The 21,642-nt window shown below is 48.4% G+C and overlaps 1 protein-coding gene across 4 annotated transcripts in view; it reads left to right on the forward strand.

Moving 5' to 3' along the window:
- ABCC8 (ATP binding cassette subfamily C member 8) overlaps nt 1–21,642 on the forward strand; it is a 158,031-nt gene that overhangs the window by 86,559 nt on the left and 49,830 nt on the right. For all 4 annotated transcript variants that reach the window (XR_012787627.1, XM_075567706.1, XM_075567708.1 and 1 more), the window contains 4 exons: nt 15,798–15,873; nt 16,378–16,483; nt 18,919–18,954; nt 20,594–20,629. Coding sequence is in view for 3 of the 4 variants with exons in the window: in XM_075567706.1 (XP_075423821.1) it covers nt 15,798–15,873; nt 16,378–16,483; nt 18,919–18,954; nt 20,594–20,629 (254 nt within the window). In the remaining variant the exon portion in view is untranslated. The remainder of the gene's footprint in view (nt 1–15,797; nt 15,874–16,377; nt 16,484–18,918; nt 18,955–20,593; nt 20,630–21,642) is intronic.

The following is a 21,642-nucleotide window of genomic DNA, read 5'->3' on the forward strand; positions in this document are numbered from 1 at the left end:
TAGTATGCAGGATATCTCGCAATGTCTGATCATGTCTGACCCATAGTATGCAGGATATCTCGCACTGTCTGATCATGTCTGACCCATAGTATGCAGGATATCTCGCACTGTCTGATCATGTCTGACCCATAGTATGCAGGATATTTCCGTGGTTTCTGAACCATTTCCTACAGAATTTCAATCGCTGTAAGGAAGATGCTGCTCCCTGTATATACCGTGAATACATTCCTGTGTTCTTACAAGCCCCACAAGAAAAGCTTCCGCGTGGGAGGCAAACCCTGTGGATTATTACAGTGGGTTATCAAGCAAATAATAAGATCATCACGGCTCAAGGGTGTGTGGGTGTGAAACTGTAGTCGATACTTTCTGACTAAATGGAGACTGAGGCTCTGTGGGCTGGAGCATGAAGTCAAATTACTATACAGCAGCGGGGGGCAACTCCAGTCCTCAAGGGCCGCCAATAGGTCCAGTATTAAGGATATCCCTGCTTTGAAGACTGAGCCACTGATTGAGCCACCTGTGCTGAAAGGGTATCCTGAAAACGTGACCTGTTGGTGGCTTTTGAGGACGGGAGTTGCCCACCCCTGCTATACAGTGTAACATAAGAACTGTAGGAGCATATAACGATTTCTCCCTGACGGTTGACATGTGATGGGTGTAAGGGTTGACATGTGATGGGTGTAAGGGTTGACATGTGATGGGTGTAAGGGTTGTGCTTTGTGAAGGTGAAAAAAATGGCGCTAGCTCTATTAGTGTTTCACTAAAAAACTATACAGTGAATGTTGTTAACAAAATCAATTGATTATAGCAGGTATTCAAAACGTGCTCAAATAACGTGCAAATAGTGATATTTAAAAGGTTCAAACCCCCTGCTCAAACCCAGCTGGTAGGGACTGGTTTCGCTAGTCCCGCAAATCGTCACTCCTGTTGTATTCCAGGGGGAGCATGGAGGAAAATAGAACAGAAAAAAACAATCTAAGTGTAAACAGTATTTAAAGTGCAAAATTCAATATCTTGTCTTGGCTCGTATGTTGTGCCTACTTACAAGATGTAAGTTGTTTTCAAGCGTTTTAGACACACAATGGTCTCTGCTGTGGATGTTGTTCTCCATTTAATGAAGCGGTCTCCAATAGTCAGCTCAGCAACCCAGTACATGTGAAGAAAAATGATACCATAGTGCAGACCAATATGATGATAAAACTAAACTTTATATATTTAAAATTGAACACTTACAATAAAAATGAATATATTAAGCATTGTTCACAATATTAGTGAGGAGAGAAGAGTGTGTTAGCTTCCGGCTCACCCGCCTCCTCCGATGGGACCCGGTACAGTTAGCCTCTTTCCGCGACTCCGCGTCTTTGGCGGTGGACTGTGTGATTTGGGCTGTATTCTCCCGTGGGCTGTTTGAACTCCCCTTCAGCTATTCAAGCCTGGAGCTGCCTCTCGGGTGGGTGATCCCGCCTCTCTCACCGCCAGAGCGTCACTTCCGCTTAGTTCCGTCGCGTCACTTCCGGGTGCGGCTGGTAAAATTTCTAAATGGCAATCACGCCTCTCTCCTCTCTCCCGTCTGGACGGCTCCCACTCTACGCGTTTCGCCAGAAAAGGGTGTGTGGCTTCCTCAGGAGTGTCGCGGAGTCGCGGAAAGAGGCTAACTGTACCGGGTCCCATCGGAGGAGGCGGGTGAGCCGGAAGCTAACACACTCTTCTCTCCTCACTAATATTGTGAACAATGCTTAATATATTCATTTTTATTGTAAGTGTTCAATTTTAAATATATAAAGTTTAGTTTTATCATCATATTGGTCTGCACTATGGTATCATTTTTCTTCACATGTACTGGGTTGCTGAGCTGACTATTGGAGACCGCTTCATTAAGTGGAGAACAACATCCACAGCAGAGACCATTGTGTGTCTAAAACGCTTGAAAACAACTTACATCTTGTAAGTAGGCACAACATACGAGCCAAGACAAGATATTGAATTTTGCACTTTAAATACTGTTTACACTTAGATTGTTTTTTTCTGTTCTATTTTCCTCCATGCTCCCCCTGGAATACAACATGGGTGTAAGGGTTGACATGTGATGGGTGTAAGGGTTGACATGTTATGGGTGTAAGGGTTGACATGTGATGGGTGTAAGGGTTGACATGTGATGGGTGTGTAACGGGTTTTCCACCCCACCCAATCTCATATATAGTGTGGGTGAGTAGAACATGTAGTGTTACCGGTGTGGTGCGTATACCTGCAGGCTCACAGGAGGTCTGAGCCTCCGCTAATGAGAGCCTGGGGTGAATCCTCTGGAACGTTTCTTGGTTCAGCGCCTCCACCTATGTAGGATTCTATGGAAATGTAGAATGACCCTACATAGGAACCCAATCAGAAACCACACACACAGTGATTATAATAACTAAGGGCTTTACTATGAACATAGAGAATATCATAATCATTTACATAACCTCATAACCTGTGTCCCTCTCACGGGGAGACACTACCCATGACGTCTCGCAGGACGTTTCCCCACCACTAGGTGATCCCACCCTGTGTCCAGTGAAACCCCCACACCCACTGTCCCGTACTCCTACGGAGATAGTCAATGGGTGACTGCGCAGTCACTAAAACCTCTAGGCCTGTTGGTGCACTTATATATTGATACCTTCCGAGCACTCCGATGCTCGGGACCGCAACTTTCTTCTAAAAGGGTCAGACGTCCGTCTGATCCTTTCCAGGTACTTCTGCCGTGGACCCCAACGAGGGTCCCACCGCTCCACGGGAACTCAACCGTCTCTCGGTAACACCACCGTCGCACGGGAACAACAACCGCCGCTATCCCTTCCTATCACTAACTACTCCTAGAGTGACAGTAACCCTAACCTAGGGCCTGTTCTTGATGAACCGCAACCTGGGATGGCTTGGGGAAAACTCCTAGGGCCTGCGGGGTAATAACCTGCCCCACTCTCCTAGCTACCCAAGTCCCTAATCCTCCCTATAACTAGCTACTCGCTACTCCTAACACTAACACGCCTGCAGCTGACACACAGCTCTCACCGTCCGCCTGCAGACACTCACACACGCTGCACACACACTGCACTCATTACATGCAGCGTCAACATGTAACACTCATACACCGCAGCCTGGAACCCGCAGCAATCACACTGCTCGCACGCTGTGCCTATTTGCCAGTGCGCACAGCACTACCCGCTGTGGCACTGCCAAACCTGCACCTTACATACACTAAGGGTGACCTCCCTATCTAGGGCCATCCCTTATCAGTTACCCACTAACCTGGTGGGGAGTTGGGGCCTACCTGGAGGGTGTGGGTACCTATCAGGATGCAGGAGCTGCACTCACTCCCCGCATCCTTCCTTCCCCTTCAGCTCCGCTGCTCCAACTGACGTGACTCATGCAAAGCCCGGGAAATGTATCTCTTTTCCCGGGCTGAGCTTCCTCCAGTCCTATTGGCCATTATCAGGCACCTGGTGCCTGTCTCCCTATGCCTCCTGGGAATTGTAGTTCCCAGGGGGCTGCTACACCATTGGGGCCGCGTGCGCGCTTCTCCTGCGCCTGCGCGAACTACCAATGGCCGCCTCACTGTTTCCTGCTCTGTCTCTGCCCTCGCGTGACTCTTCCCTGCCTCTCTCAGCCTCCCTGCGCATGCGCGAGATAACTGGGCCGCCGGGGACTCACTGCGCATGCGCGACTTGAAGCGCAATGGTGGCGCCCTGCTCTGCGGCCGCCGGGACCTTAGAGACGCGATCGCGGCCTTAGCAACGGCCCGATCGCGTCCCCGGCAACCGGCCGCAGGCAGGAGAAGCCGCGCTGCTCCCTGCTCCAGCCCCCACCCTTGGAAGCAGCCGTCGGGGTTTTCAGTACCCGCGATCGAGCTGCGCCAGGGAAGGGGGGTCTCCAGGGAGAAAAAGGTGACTTGGCTACACTCTCCCCCTGGTGAAACACCCAACGCCCTCGCTTGGGGAACGACATCACATGGCACAATTTTACACAGTGAAAAATGGCATGGCATAAGCCGTACACTTAACAGGTCGACTTTAACCTCACCAAAACATGTCACATCACACCCCATAATACCCGAGGCCAGCTGAGTATCAGCTGCTTGCTGAGACCATTTGTGGGGTGCCCCTAATTGAACATGTGGGGGTACCTCACTTTTGCGTCCGTGAGCCTCCCCGGGGTGAATCTCTCGGAGAGCACACCCTAAAGCGACAGCTACTGGCTCTTCGCTACTTCCTCCCCCTGGTGAAAGGAGTAGCACAGTGTCTCTGAATTGGGCCTTTACCCGGTCATCCGCGGCAGGGATGCTGTAGACCAGGAGGCCAGGACCTTTCCCGCGGTCCACCACCTGGCGAATGGCACGCTCCTTTCTGGGCTTAAAGGAGGCCAGTCTCCCTGGATCTTCCTTTACACAGTCCTTGTCCCTATATTTTTGCGAGGCTTCCACCGAGAAGCGAGCACTGGACGATGTCTCGGTTTCACCTGGCAGGGGGGAAAGAGTAGACACCTTACCCCTGCGGTGATTCACGGTGGCCAACAGGTCCTCGGGGACGCTGTCAGTTCCCACCTTGGTGGTATCGGGACCTGTCCCCAACTCTTCTGGGACAGTCCACTCACGGACTCGAACTTCGGGAGCGTTGGATCCCAGTCCTGGGACCACTTGTGTCGGAGCGCACGGGCTCACACTCCGCTCAGGAACCGTAGCTTTGGCCTTCTTCACGGCCACCTCCATCGGAGTCTGTGGGGAACAAGGGAGTTCCTTACCACTCTGCTGGCTGACGATGGGCTTCCCTTCTTCCGGGAGGATCAACGGTAGACACAGGTCCACTCTCATCTCGGGACAGCTACCTTCCAATGAGGACACCTCCACCAGGACGCGATGCAGAGGGGAGCCCTTCGCCCGGGCGACCAGACTTAAGGAGCCATCGTGCTCCGCGGTCACCTGGAGGCTCACCCCCGACACCCCTGGGGCAGTCGACTCACCCTGGTCGTCTGTAGGTACTGGTCCCACGCCTAGGACCGATGGTACCTCTGTAATAGGTCGAACTGACCATTGTAGGGCCCACGGGCCCACAGCAGGGTCCGCAACATTGGGATACACCTTTTCCAGGGTACACGGACCCACAGCAGACTCTGTATCCTCTGCATCACCGCTGGGGTGGTTCGCCGGTAGGCGCATCGCCACCGATGGGACTTCAACCTCTTCACTGGAAACTTCTGCATGCTGGGGCACAATAGACTTCAGTAACCGCACACCGCAACATTCACAGTAGGACCACCATGTCAATGTCTCTCTAGAACAGCCGCACGTGGGGCTAAAACACTGTATGCCCATTTCTCCTTCCACCTCGACGGTCCTGAAGTCGAGGGGTCCTTGAGCCACGTTGGCTCCCTGAGCGTGGGCTTCTTGCAGGCAGGAGCATATGAAGAGAAGAGAATCTACTCCTGGCGCGCGCCAGGCCACATACATATTGGGGTGTATGTCCTGACAGTCTATCTCTGTTTCTTGCTCATAAAGAAAGTACTCTATGTCTACGACAATGCCTTCCTCCAGGTGAACAGAAGGGTCTAATGGCGGTTCACTGTGCTCACTCCCCCTGGTGGAATTTAAAGGAGGGGTGTGCTCTATCACTGAGTGGCTCTGGCTCTGCACTGAGTCACTCACATTACGGGGCGGGGCTCTGGTTTTCCCGCCAGTCCCGGAGGGTTTTCTGCAACCCTTTTCTGAGCAGCCTGGCAGTCAGAAGCACGTGTGTCATTTTGAGTTGGCGGGAGCCGCCATGTTAGGTGGGACTCACTATTAGCCTCCCTTGCTACAGGAGCCTCCATTTTGATCACAGTCCTGCTAACTACATTAGGGCTCTCGTTGCATGCAGGAACGGCCGATTCAGGGTAAATAAAGGGGCACCCCTCGTTCGGACCCTCGGACAGACTCAAGAATTGAGGACCATCTTCCTCGCTTATGGCATGGTCTACATACATCAGTATAGCACTCCACTGCCAGGTGATATCATACCTTCGTCCTCTGACCCATGTACGATCCAGGCCAGGGAGCTTCCGAACCTGCGCCTGAACGTCCAGCAGAGACACGCCAGCAGGGACTGCCCCCACGGCAACCATGTGGTTAGGAGTTGCACTAAGCTTCGAGGCCCAGGTGGAGACCTCCTGTCTGGAGAGCGCCCACATGGTGAGAAATGGGAATTGGACAATTTGAAAAAAAATTAAACAGGGCACCCCAGGTCTATCTCAGCAGCGCCTCCAAATGTAACGGGTTTTCCACCCCACCCAATCTCATATATAGTGTGGGTGAGTAGAACATGTAGTGTTACCGGTGTGGTGCGTATACCTGCAGGCTCACAGGAGGTCTGAGCCTCCGCTAATGAGAGCCTGGGGTGAATCCTCTGGAACGTTTCTTGGTTCAGCGCCTCCACCTATGTAGGATTCTATGGAAATGTAGAATGACCCTACATAGGAACCCAATCAGAAACCACACACACAGTGATTATAATAACTAAGGGCTTTACTATGAACATAGAGAATATCATAATCATTTACATAACCTCATAACCTGTGTCCCTCTCACGGGGAGACACTACCCATGACGTCTCGCAGGACGTTTCCCCACCACTAGGTGATCCCACCCTGTGTCCAGTGAAACCCCCACACCCACTGTCCCGTACTCCTACGGAGATAGTCAATGGGTGACTGCGCAGTCACTAAAACCTCTAGGCCTGTTGGTGCACTTATATATTGATACCTTCCGAGCACTCCGATGCTCGGGACCGCAACTTTCTTCTAAAAGGGTCAGACGTCCGTCTGATCCTTTCCAGGTACTTCTGCCGTGGACCCCAACGAGGGTCCCACCGCTCCACGGGAACTCAACCGTCTCTCGGTAACACCACCGTCGCACGGGAACAACAACCGCCGCTATCCCTTCCTATCACTAACTACTCCTAGAGTGACAGTAACCCTAACCTAGGGCCTGTTCTTGATGAACCGCAACCTGGGATGGCTTGGGGAAAACTCCTAGGGCCTGCGGGGTAATAACCTGCCCCACTCTCCTAGCTACCCAAGTCCCTAATCCTCCCTATAACTAGCTACTCGCTACTCCTAACACTAACACGCCTGCAGCTGACACACAGCTCTCACCGTCCGCCTGCAGACACTCACACATGCTGCACACACACTGCACTCATTACATGCAGCGTCAACATGTAACACTCATACACCGCAGCCTGGAACCCGCAGCAATCACACTGCTCGCACGCTGTGCCTATTTGCCAGTGCGCACAGCACTACCCGCTGTGGCACTGCCAAACCTGCACCTTACATACACTGGCGACACACTTTATTCGAGCTCGGCTAGTCCCACGAATTCGGGTATACCCGGGTGTATTGAGGTTTGTGACTGTTTTCTGCCCAAGTGCATTGAGTTATTTTCCAGCAGGGATTGAAGCATTTTACTCCCGCTGGCTGCAATACTGCACAGTACATATATATATACTGCATTACAATTCATGAATTTATGCCTTCTGGTAGACACGCGAAGCATTGCAGCCTATTAAATCCTAATCATTATCATTTAACAGATCAGCCGCCCATCAGCCAGGCATGAACCCAGGCTGGGAAGGCAAATGCAACGGGGCTTGTCAGAGGTGAGGAGCGGCGCATTCCAGGTATCTGCCAGGTACATACCGGATATTTGCTCGAATAAAGTGTGTCGGTGCAGTACACTAAGGGTGACCTCCCTATCTAGGGCCATCCCTTATCAGTTACCCACTAACCTGGTGGGGAGTTGGGGCCAACCTGGAGGGTGTGGGTACCTATCAGGATGCAGGAGCTGCACTCACTCCCCGCATCCTTCCTTCCCCTTCAGCTCCGCTGCTCCAACTGACGTGACTCATGCAAAGCCCGGGAAATGTATCTCTTTTCCCGGGCTGAGCTTCCTCCAGTCCTATTGGCCATTATCAGGCACCTGGTGCCTGTCTCCCTATGCCTCCTGGGAATTGTAGTTCCCAGGGGGCTGCTACACCATTGGGGCCGCGTGCGCGCTTCTCCTGCGCCTGCGCGAACTACCAATGGCCGCCTCACTGTTTCCTGCTCTGTCTCTGCCCTCGCGTGACTCTTCCCTGCCTCTCTCAGCCTCCCTGCGCATGCGCGAGATAACTGGGCCGCCGGGGACTCACTGCGCATGCGCGACTTGAAGCGCAATGGTGGCGCCCTGCTCTGCGGCCGCCGGGACCTTAGAGACGCGATCGCGGCCTTAGCAACGGCCCGATCGCGTCCCCGGCAACCGGCCGCAGGCAGGAGAAGCCGCGCTGCTCCCTGCTCCAGCCCCCACCCTTGGAAGCAGCCGTCGGGGTTTTCAGTACCCGCGATCGAGCTGCGCCAGGGAAGGGGGGTCTCCAGGGAGAAAAAGGTGACTTGGCTACACTCTCCCCCTGGTGAAACACCCAACGCCCTCGCTTGGGGAACGACATCACATGGCACAATTTTACACAGTGAAAAATGGCATGGCATAAGCCGTACACTTAACAGGTCGACTTTAACCTCACCAAAACATGTCACATCACACCCCATAATACCCGAGGCCAGCTGAGTATCAGCTGCTTGCTGAGACCATTTGTGGGGTGCCCCTAATTGAACATGTGGGGGTACCTCACTTTTGCGTCCGTGAGCCTCCCCGGGGTGAATCTCTCGGAGAGCACACCCTAAAGCGACAGCTACTGGCTCTTCGCTACTTCCTCCCCCTGGTGAAAGGAGTAGCACAGTGTCTCTGAATTGGGCCTTTACCCGGTCATCCGCGGCAGGGATGCTGTAGACCAGGAGGCCAGGACCTTTCCCGCGGTCCACCACCTGGCGAATGGCACGCTCCTTTCTGGGCTTAAAGGAGGCCAGTCTCCCTGGATCTTCCTTTACACAGTCCTTGTCCCTATATTTTTGCGAGGCTTCCACCGAGAAGCGAGCACTGGACGATGTCTCGGTTTCACCTGGCAGGGGGGAAAGAGTAGACACCTTACCCCTGCGGTGATTCACGGTGGCCAACAGGTCCTCGGGGACGCTGTCAGTTCCCACCTTGGTGGTATCGGGACCTGTCCCCAACTCTTCTGGGACAGTCCACTCACGGACTCGAACTTCGGGAGCGTTGGATCCCAGTCCTGGGACCACTTGTGTCGGAGCGCACGGGCTCACACTCCGCTCAGGAACCGTAGCTTTGGCCTTCTTCACGGCCACCTCTATCGGAGTCTGTGGGGAACAAGGGAGTTCCTTACCACTCTGCTGGCTGACGATGGGCTTCCCTTCTTCCGGGAGGATCAACGGTAGACACAGGTCCACTCTCATCTCGGGACAGCTACCTTCCAATGAGGACACCTCCACCAGGACGCGATGCAGAGGGGAGCCCTTCGCCCGGGCGACCAGACTTAAGGAGCCATCGTGCTCCGCGGTCACCTGGAGGCTCACCCCCGACACCCCTGGGGCAGTCGACTCACCCTGGTCGTCTGTAGGTACTGGTCCCACGCCTAGGACCGATGGTACCTCTGTAATAGGTCGAACTGACCATTGTAGAGCCCACGGGCCCACAGCAGGGTCCGCAACATTGGGATACACCTTTTCCAGGGTACACGGACCCACAGCAGACTCTGTATCCTCTGCATCACCGCTGGGGTGGTTCGCCGGTAGGCGCATCGCCACCGATGGGACTTCAACCTCTTCACTGGAAACTTCTGCATGCTGGGGCACAATAGACTTCAGTAACCGCACACCGCAACATTCACAGTAGGACCACCATGTCAATGTCTCTCTAGAACAGCCGCACGTGGGGCTAAAACACTGTATGCCCATTTCTCCTTCCACCTCGACGGTCCTGAAGTCGAGGGGTCCTTGAGCCACGTTGGCTCCCTGAGCGTGGGCTTCTTGCAGGCAGGAGCATATGAAGAGAAGAGAATCTACTCCTGGCGCGCGCCAGGCCACATACATATTGGGGTGTATGTCCTGACAGTCTATCTCTGTTTCTTGCTCATAAAGAAAGTACTCTATGTCTACGACAATGCCTTCCTCCCGGTGAACAGAAGGGTCTAATGGCGGTTCACTGTGCTCACTCCCCCTGGTGGAATTTAAAGGAGGGGTGTGCTCTATCACTGAGTGGCTCTGGCTCTGCACTGTGTCACTCACATTACGGGGCGGGGCTCTGGTTTTCCCGCCAGTCCCGGAGGGTTTTCTGCAACCCTTTTCTGAGCAGCCTGGCAGTCAGAAGCACGTGTGTCATTTTGAGTTGGCGGGAGCCGCCATGTTAGGTGGGACTCACTATTAGCCTCCCTTGCTACAGGAGCCTCCATTTTGATCACAGTCCTGCTAACTACATTAGGGCTCTCGTTGCATGCAGGAACGGCCGATTCAGGGTAAATAAAGGGGCACCCCTCGTTCGGACCCTCGGACAGACTCAAGAATTGAGGACCATCTTCCTCGCTTATGGCATGGTCTACATACATCAGTATAGCACTCCACTGCCAGGTGATATCATACCTTCGTCCTCTGACCCATGTACGATCCAGGCCAGGGAGCTTCCGAACCTGCGCCTGAACGTCCAGCAGAGACACGCCAGCAGGGACTGCCCCCACGGCAACCATGTGGTTAGGAGTTGCACTAAGCTTCGAGGCCCAGGTGGAGACCTCCTGTCTGGAGAGTGCCCACATGGTGAGAAATGGGAATTGGACAATTTGAAAAAAAATTAAACAGGGCACCCCAGGTCTATCTCAGCAGCGCCTCCAAATGTAACGGGGTTTCCACCCCACCCAATCTCATATATAATGTGGGTGAGTAGAACATGTAGTGTTACCGGTATGGTGCGTATACCTGCAGGCTCACAGGAGGTCTGAGCCTCCGCTAATGAGAGCCTGGGGTGAATCCTCTGGAACGTTTCTTGGTTCAGCGCCTCCACCTATGTAGGATTCTATGGAAATGTAGAATGACCCTACATAGGAACCCAATCAGAAACCACACACACAGTGATTATAATAACTAAGGGCTTTACTATGAACATAGAGAATATCATAATCATTTACATAACCTCATAACCTGTGTCCCTCTCACGGGGAGACACTACCCATGACGTCTCGCAGGACGTTTCCCCACCACTAGGTGATCCCACCCTGTGTCCAGTGAAACCCCCACACCCACTGTCCCGTACTCCTACGGAGATAGTCAATGGGTGACTGCGCAGTCACTAAAACCTCTAGGCCTGTTGGTGCACTTATATATTGATACCTTCCGAGCACTCCGATGCTCGGGACCGCAACTTTCTTCTAAAAGGGTCAGACGTCCGTCTGATCCTTTCCAGGTACTTCTGCCGTGGACCCCAACGAGGGTCCCACCACTCCACGGGAACTCAACCGTCTCTCGGTAACACCACCGTCGCATGGGAACAACAACCGCCGCTATCCCTTCCTATCACTAACTACTCCTAGAGTGACAGTAACCCTAACCTAGGGCCTGTCCTTGATGAACCGCAACCTGGGATGGCTTGGGGAAAACTCCTAGGGCCTGCGGGGTAATAACCTGCCCCACTCTCCTAGCTACCCAAGTCCCTAATCCTCCCTATAACTAGCTACTCGCTACTCCTAACACTAACACGCCTGCAGCTGACACACAGCTCTCACCGTCCGCCTGCAGACACTCACACACCCTGCACACACACTGCACTCATTACATGCAGCGTCAACATGTAACACTCATACACCGCAGCCTGGAACCCGCAGCAATCACACTGCTCGCACGCTGTGCCTATTTGCCAGTGCGCACAGCACTATCCGCTGTGGCACTGCCAAACCTGCACCTTACATACACTAAGGGTGACCTCCCTATCTAGGGCCGTCCCTTATCAGTTACCCACTAACCTGGTGGGGAGTTGGGGCCTACCTGGAGGGTGTGGGTACCTATCAGGATGCAGGAGCTGCACTCACTCCCCGCATCCTTCCTTCCCCTTCAGCTCCGCTGCTCCAACTGACGTGACTCATGCAAAGCCCGGGAAATGTATCTCTTTTCCCGGGCTGAGCTTCCTCCAGCCCTATTGGCCATTATCAGGCACCTGGTGCCTGTCTCCCTATGCCTCCTGGGAATTGTAGTTCCCAGGGGGCTGCTACACCATTGGGGCCGCGTGCGCGCTTCTCCTGCGCCTGCGCGAACTACCAATGGCCGCCTCACTGTTTCCTGCTCTGTCTCTGCCCTCGCGCGACTCTTCCCTGCCTCTCTCAGCCTCCTTGCGCATGCGCGAGATAACTGGGCCGCCGGGGACTCACTGCGCATGCGCGACTTGAAGCGCAATGGTGGCGCCCTGCTCTGCGGCCGCCGGGACCTTAGAGACGCGATCGCGGCCTTAGCAACGGCCCGATCGCGTCCCCGGCAACCGGCCGCAGGCAGGAGAAGCCGCGCTGCTCCCTGCTCCAGCCCCCACCCTTGGAAGCAGCCGTCGGGGTTTTCAGTACCCGCGATCGAGCTGCGCCAGGGAAGGGGGGTCTCCAGGGAGAAAAAGGTGACCTGGCTACAGGTGTAAGGGTTGACATGTGATGGGTGTAAGGGTTGACATGTGATGGGTGTAAGGGTTGACATGTGATGGGTGTAAGGGTTGACATGTGATGGGTGTAAGGGTTGACATGTGAAGGGTGTAAGGGTTGACATGTGATGGGTGTAAGGGTTGACATGTGATGGGTGTAAGGGTTGACATGTGATGGGTGTAAGGGTTGACATGTGATGGGTGTAAGGGTTGACATGTGATGGGTGTAATGGTTGACATGTGATGGGTGTAGAGAAATGGTGATTTCATAAATAAATCCAAGCTCGACATCTGTAGGATGTATAGCTCATTTAGAGGAGGGAATCATTAAATATATTCATCCCTCCGTGGAGAGCAATTTAATATGTTCAGTCTTTGCAGAGAGAGTCCCCCTCAGTGCTGGAACTTTCACTCGTGCTCAATACAAGGCATGACAAATATAAACATGTAGAGAAACAATGAGGAGTAACACACTTAATTAAAGATGCTATCACATCTGTGAGAATGGTAACACTGGATGCTATTTCACCCTAAACACTCCAGAAATGGTGATGGAAATGACCATAAACATATACACACCACCACCAAGCGTTAACCCTTTATAGCCTGGATCAGTAATCTAGGTGTAAGCCAATCAATTAAGATGTATCCGATTTCACCATAATACTTCTAGATTACACCGTGAATGATATTTAATAGAGAACACTCACATCAATGGAGTTGAAGATGAAAAAATTGCACCTCTGCCGAATGGACAATTCTCAGCAATAATATGTGGAAAAGAAAAATGAGAACATAGCACAGAACTGCTATATACCAAAATATAATGAACCAACATTTAAAAACAAACACTTGTAATAAAACTCACGGATTCCTTGGTTCTTTGTAAGCCTTTTAAGCCTGGTTGTGGTGGCCTTGTGATATCTCTGTCCTCTGTGGCTGCTTGGATCCTTGCCTCTGTGGGTCCACGTATAGTGCCTCCTCTCATATTACTTCCTTAATAGATATAGATAAGCATCCTATCAATTGACTAAACAGCCAGTAAAGTTTTGGTATATAGCAGTTCTGTGCTACTGTATGTTCTCATTTTTCTTCACCACATATTATTGCTGAGAATGGTCCATCCGGCAGAGGTGTAATTTTTTCATCTTCAACTCCATTGAGTGTTCTCTATTAACAATCATTCATGGTGCAATCTTAATAGATTGGGTTACACCTAGATTACTGATCCAGGCTGTAAAGGGTTAACTGCGTGGTGGTGGTGGTGTGTATGTTTATGGTCATTTCCATCACCATTCCTGGAGTGTTTAGGGTGAAATAGCATCCAGTGTTCCCATTCTCACAGATGTGACAGCATCTTTAATTAAGTGTGTTACTCCTCATTGTTCCTCTACATGTTTATATTTTTCATGCCTTGTATTGAGCACGAGTGAAAGTTCCAGCACCGAGGGGGACTCTCTCTGCAAAGACTGTTTCTATGGGGTTTGGATAATCCCAGAGGACTCACGGCTGCAGGACGTTACCATCTAAGTGGATAATCTTAAACGTTTTTCTTGATATATTACTTGATTGTATGTTACATTAGATTGTTTCTAAACATTCTGTATATTTGATACATTTGATTTGTTTTGGGGTATGGCGCTATAGTTGTGTACAGTAATTGTCAGCCAGTTAATATGTTCAGTATTACTCCCTTAGGAAAAGCTGATATTTTTTATTGAATGAACCGCCTTTGCTCATACAGGTCAGGAGGCTGACAGCAGAAGGCAAAAGGCATAGCTTTGTCTTCCTTCTTTCACCTAATACTTCCAAATCTGTGGGACTTATGCAGAGAGGTACTTTACAGAAAGGCGCAACGGCAATAAATTCGCCACAGAATTGCCTTTTAATTTCGTCCTATGCAGGGTACTCCGTTAGCCCTGTGTAAAGTAAATGTTAAATTTGGCGTGTTTCACTTGGCGTGAAACTCGCCATGCAGAGCCGCACGTTCGTTGCCCAGCATAAAGCCAAGTTTTGCTGGCGGACACAAATGTACACAATCGCGCCATGTAATAGCCCCGATTGGCGCATACATGCGCATCGGAGCTACTGGAATACTGCGTGTTTTGTAAATGGCTAATTCAAGCTTCTCGCCACCCGTCTGGTGAATATTTATGGAAATAAAATAATTCCGGCAGATTTTACTTTTCTCGCCAAGTTCTCGCCATGCACAATTTTGCTGCGGACATTTTTGCCAAAAATCTGGCGAGATTGGCATAATCGCACGTCTCTGCATAAGCCCCTGTGTTTATTACTGCATGTATTCTGTATTTACCTGTCCAGTGCTGAAGGGGCCTGCACCTCACTGACATGCATCCCTGTTACCAATATGGTGCAAACCTTTCTAACCATGTAAGAGTAAAGCTTCATTATACCAAATACATAACTTATACTAAGTTACTATATCTAGTTAAGTCTGTGTATCAGTGCAAAGAAAACTGTGCCCTGTAGCACAGCAATATATTAAAATGTCTTACGTTTTCTGATGCTTAGAAGAGAAGGTTGATACAGCTACGGAATTGGAGCAAAAAGGCTGACTTGCACAGTGCAAGATAATTGGCAAATAGTACCCTGATACTTCGACTTATGATTGTAATGCCTCCCATAGTAGTAATAACCTAATGGGGAAAAGGGTAAATATTATGGGGTTTTTGCATTGATAGATACGCCTCATTCTGTGTATGTACAGTGCTACTTACTGACTGTAACAATTTATAATCTACCATTAACATAATTACAAGTGAACGCAGTTTTAAATAGTGAGAAATGTAATTATGACAGAGGAATATAATGCAACATCACAAGTACAATGTTACCCCTATGCTCTCAGGCAACACTGCAGGGTTAATGAGTTTATTTCTGAGTACAATATTTTTCTTTTGCTTCATGCAGGTGATATACAAACAGAATCTAAACTGACACATTTAGTTAGAATTTAGCAATGTTCGACTTCAAAACAGTGCAGTGTTGCAGCCTTATTCCCCTATACAAAATAATATATCAGGGGAAATTATGAAAAGACCTTTCAAAGATCTCACACTCTATTCATTTTAAATGAAATGATGTATTGTGATCATATGTCTTCTACAAATTAAATCAATCTCTTCTTACAGACAACATGTTGCAAGTCAGACAGTAATTAAGTGATTTAAAACGGGTTCCTCTTTCTGTTTAATGTGTTCTCTGTTGATGTATCTAGATCACAAATGGGTTTTTCACATGGAACCCTGATGGATCTCCAACTTTATCAAACATTGACATCCGGATTCCACAAGGTACTGCAGTATTTGCTCGCAGGGCTCGCTTTGACTTCTTTTTGCCTCTACAATCACCAGCTTTGTCCAAGTGCCGTCCTTCACCCTTATAGAAACATCTTCCACCACCCTCCATCCGCACTTTGCTTCCCATGTAAATGACATTTTCAGAACACAAAGAGGTATTTCTGTCAAAATCCCAGACTTATAAGTGTTGACCTGATAGATAAGAAGATATTTGGAATAAGTCCTTAAATGAAGAGTTGGTTGATGCACAGAAGATTACTGTGTGCATCAATTGTACAAATGAAAATAAAGTGCTGATCCTATAGGCTCTATTGGCCCTCCTGGAGCAGTGCAGATTGGTTGCAAGTTGAGACACCATTTTAATGGATCAACAAGAGTTTATCATAAACTTGTTTGTACAAAAATAGTTACTGTACATTATGAACATAGCTACAGACACAGAAAATAAGATAAATAGGTGGATGTTCATTACATATAGGAAATATTTCCTCTCTACAGGTCAGCTGACAATGATTGTTGGACAAGTTGGCTGTGGGAAATCTTCCTTGCTGTTGGCCACACTTGGTGAGATGCAGAAGACGTCTGGTGATGTGTATTGGAACAGGTAATAATAAATAACTTTATTGCATATAGTACTTTTCTCCCAATGGGACTCAAAGTGCTTCACAATTACAGTATAGGGCACGGTATGCAGCACATGGGAATATTACGGACACAGTCCCTACCCAAGTGAGCTTACAATCTGTTTCTGGTGCGTGAGGCACAAGGAGATGAAGTGACTTAACTAATGTCACAAAGAGCCGACACTGGGAATTGAACCAGATTCCCCCGAGTCAAACTCTGTGTTAGTGTTTGCAAAGTCAGTGTCTTTGCTCACTGAGCCACTCCGTGTCCCTAGGTGAACATTTAAAATGTGCAAAAATGGATTTGTGCATATGTCAAATATGATAGTAATTACATTTATTAACACACACACACACACAGTCCCTGCAAGCTCGAAACGCAAACACTATATATATATATATATATATAAAAAGAAAAGAAAAAAAGTGATCTAAGCTATACAGCAAAAGACACAAAACTCCCCACTTCTACATCCGACATTCTGGATATATTACAGTGTAATATATTTCTCCGTGAGAAGCGCACTGAGAAGCGTGAAACGCGGGTGGGACTCTCCTTTGCCCTTTTTTCCCATGACCAATAAATAACTTTTTTATGGGATACGCACCCTCTCCTCTACTTTGTTCTGGATATCTACAGAAGTGCTCTGCCAGTTCTCTTCCTTTCTATTATATGACAGTGTAAGAATACCAATGCAGTTTATAATTAATACAATGCCCCTTTCACCACTGAATTGATGCAAGTGTAAATATATTCAGTATAGTGTTTAACTAGCAGTATTAGTAATACTAATAATAAGTTAAAGCAGTGGTCAACGTGATGGTGTTAAGGGGTGCAGAGTACTACTCTGCGTACTGTATTTCTATTTATACAGAGCAAGCTAGTGTATTCAGTGCTTTACCGATATAGTATATAAGACATACAGGGGTGAATAATACAAATAGGTATAAGGGCATAATGCTTTAACCGAAACATCGGGGGAAAGGTGCCCAAAGAGCTTACAATCTGTCTGGTGTATTGGGAGACATAGAGAGGCTATAGGAGTACATGGAAGTGACAGTATTAAAGGGCAGGGGTAAGATGGTAAGTGGGTAATGCAGTGGGTCGTGGTTATTATACACAGTTCCAAAAATGGTGCCTTGTAAAAGGGACTTTTCAGGCAGCTCGTGAGGATGGAAACTCCGACACAATCTGATAGCGAGGGGAATGGAGGTTCAGAGGTAAGGGGCGGTATGAGAGAGACATCTCGGGGGGGTAGTACTGAAGAAACATATAGGATAGCCAATAGGAAACGCTCATACTTGCATATATTTACTTTTTTATTTCCAATTGTACTTAATTAAATAAAATCAACAGAATTAAGATTAATAATGGACAATGTGACCAAGGAGTAAATTCCACCTTAAAATCTGTTGTTTTCTTTTATGCATGAAAAATAAAGAGAAAACCAGTAGCTAAACCACTGTACAAGCGAAATCAGTTGTACCTGCACCGCAGATCACACACAGCACCTACAGTGTGCCTACACGTTAACCCCTCAGGCACTGCATGCATGTCACACATACCATGCTAGTGACTATATCATTGCTTGGTTTCCTCTCCATACAGTAGAGGAAATACAAAAGACACAGTATACTGTATAACATTGGTTGTGTGGGACCTGCTGATAGGGTCTATACCTTGACATGGTTGAAGGCTTGAAATGTTCTGACCAATGATTTAACTAAATGACCCATACGTATGAGAAGAAAACCCATACAGAAATGAACGAAATGGTTTTGTCATATTGGATGTGGATACTGTAGTAAGCAACAGTGCTCTGGGAAATCCCTCAACTCATTCAAATAAGTCCGAGTTGTTTGAAGAACCTTCCCAAGCCACAGCAATCCAGATCAATCTTAACAGCTACACATCATGTGTTCAATGTAGTTTTCTTTTGTGCCAATTTAAAATGGATAAGACTAAGTCCATCTTCAGTTTTGCACATTGATGCTTTTGAGAGGTAAATTGCATTCCATGTCAAATCTGTATAATGCAAATAATGTCTTGTTAAGGTTGTACAGAATGTTCCTTTGGTAAGCGCAGGCATATCACAAGAATGATTAACCTGCCTATTATGTCTAGACGTTTGGAGGTGTGTAGGCTGTCGATTTAAACCATTATGCGGGCCTAATGAACTGGATAAAAGGCAAAGTGCACACATGTTGGATATTTCCGTTATGTGACCACACAAAGTGCACTACACAAAGTAATTGAACAGATGCTGTTATTTAAAACAATATTAATACTTACAAAAACTGTAAGTATATATTTGTAATCGGTGTACAGATCAGCCTGCAATATGTTTATTTAGTAACAGGCTGTTTCCATTGACTGCATGAAACAATATGTACTTCTCGTGTTTTTGGCATCCAGCAGTGTACCCGACAGCGAGACTGGGGAGGATGTCAGGTGAGTTTAATATCAGTATATTTTATGTTTCTATCTTTAGTCCGCAGAGCTCTGCTTTATATTCTATGCGGAAGGCACGGTGTACGTACTTTTACGCCACATCAGATTTCTTGTACCCATATTGGTCCCAGGGAAATATTGATTGTTTGATGATTGTCATATCTTTCATTGGAAAAGCATTCAGTAAAGGTGATGCACATGGGTCTCTTCTTCCAACGTTTCCCGAGGATCTTGACAGCCCATGTACATCAGCTTCTATGTGTAATTCTCTTAATGCTGAGACTTACAATATCACCGAAAGGTGCAAAACGATGTACCGTAAAATGCCTCAGCAAAATTGTAAGCGTTTTTTAGTTTAAAAATGTGATTTCTTGCTAAATGTTTTACTAAGCCTCCAAGGGCAACCTGCAAAGCATATGGGGTTATATGTATCAACTAGACTAATTCAAGTGTATTGAATCACCTTTATTAATAATATGTTTGCACGCAGAGCTGTATATAAACTTTTGCAGGCCCAACGCGTTATCGAGCTGCTTAATCTAATTTGAGTGCCTGACACAGGGAGATAAAGTGACTTTCCCAAAGTCTTAAGGAGATGATACAGCGATTCAAGCCGTGTTCAACAACTTCACAGGCAGTGACGTTACCATTGAGCTATGCAGGGAAGGCGCCACCGCGGTCACGCTGAAGGAGGTCCAATGAGTGGTCCTACCTGTCCCCTTTTTCTTCTTGTTTCGTTATTAACACATATTGGGTTCTAGGTCCAGAATCAACTGCAATTCCACTGGATTCATGAAAATCCTGAAATTGGTATTAACATACATATGCCAACTACACGGTGCCCTCTTCCCATGTGGCTGTTAATATTACACATGCATGCTATAACTAGTTACTGAGGGGTATTGCCCCCTTTCCAATATTCTGTGACGATGCTTCTCCATATCAGGGGCGCTTGATTCAGAACAAAGGCACTATGAGACTTTCCTGGTATGGAAAGCAGCCCATAAGTATACTGATAAGGTCCCAAGACTTTTTCTAATGTTAGAGCTCAAAGACTCTGCAGCACTAATCAGACGGAATGTATGGCATAAAGGTGGCAACAACACAGGTGTGTCCAACCCTAATAAGCAAGTCCTATCATTATAGTATAACCGGCATTCCTATTATAAGATGTTTATTGTTACAACCTAGGGGTCTATCTTTCAAGGCAATGTTGGTGCAAAACTGGGGCATTTTCATCCTGCACCTATGTATCAAAAGTGTTTGCTCCAATTTTGCCCCATCTGCCCCAGCTTGAGACGTGGATAGTGTCAGTAGGAAGAGTTGAGGAGGAGGTACATGCCATTCTTTTACCTTTTATTTGCCCCAAAAAGGTCCCCCGTATCCAAAGTGGTGTATGTCTTACATTCTTTATCAGATGTAAGGAGACATTGTTCTTACATATGACACAGCTCTGCTCCAGTAGTGCGTCTAAACACCCCCTACATCGTATTTCTGTTCGTCTTCCTAAACACCAGGTTCTCCCAAGACAGCATAACTCTGAAAAGTGTGTTCTTAAATCCTAATGTACTGTATTGCTGTGGGAATAGTGTGTGTTATTGTATTTACTAATTTAGCACTTTGGTTCTGTGTTTTACAGCCCAGAAAAGGAAACCGCTGTCGACTTGGACACAAGGTAAAGCAAGCCAAGCTGCAATCCTATTTCAGATGTATTTGGTTTGGCGTAATATTTGTTTTTCAGAAATTAAACGTGATTGTGCTCAACTTCTTCACAGGCAGACAGGGGGCAGGCACAGCATTGCAATATTCTCAGGTTGCCAAGGGGTTAACCATGGAAGTAGTTGCATGCATGATCCTGAATCCACTCATTTGTGAAGTAATGCAATGCCAGCCCCTCTGGGGATATCCATTGCAGTTTACAAATACATGATTTGGGGTTCACTCCTAGCAAAGTAGCGCTCCACCCTAAATAACCTCCAGGATTGGAAACAGGATTTTCCAGAAGCAGAACCGCACTGATTAAATCTGTCAGTGGTGATATTGGATACCGAGGCTTGAGCCTCATTTCTCCAAGTTCTCTTGTTGAGTGTATTGTCGCACACTTTAGAAAGCTTCTTGATCTGTGTTACTTGCCACAGTTGAGTTGGTTTCACAGAGTCAGCGCTGTGATGGGTCGTGGGTAGCGGTCAGATGGGTTGGCAGAGGTCGCAGCAAGCTTCTTGATCAGCGGATTTGAATTCTGGTCCAATTCCCTGTAAAATTTCGTGTTGAGCTTCTTTAGATGTTCATCCAGCATCTCGATGCCCAGCTCCCTGTGAAGGTCTAGCATACAAACGGGTGAATCATCCGATTAACCCTCCAGGCGCTCAGAATATAGCATAGTCCTGCTGGTGCAAGATAAAGTAAATCTTCTAGACCCAGGCGATACACAACCTTAGTGTAATATGAAGACACATATAATCATTCCCCCCAACCGGCTCACCGCGAGCACTATGAGGTTGGGATATGGGACACTCACGTGTAAGTCTTTGTAGTGGTTAGTGAAGCCTGTGCGGGTCTTCTCAGTGTAATATATCTGCTTCTCCTAGCTGAAGTCAGGGTGTCTCTGCTTGTGATCTTTGCTCTTCACCGCCAACCCAATACCCGCAGACGCGGAGGGCGGTCACCTGACCGGCGGCCTGAACGATA

Source organism: Ascaphus truei, chromosome 12 (assembly GCF_040206685.1).
Source record: "Ascaphus truei isolate aAscTru1 chromosome 12, aAscTru1.hap1, whole genome shotgun sequence".
Taxonomy (NCBI): domain Eukaryota; kingdom Metazoa; phylum Chordata; class Amphibia; order Anura; family Ascaphidae; genus Ascaphus; species Ascaphus truei.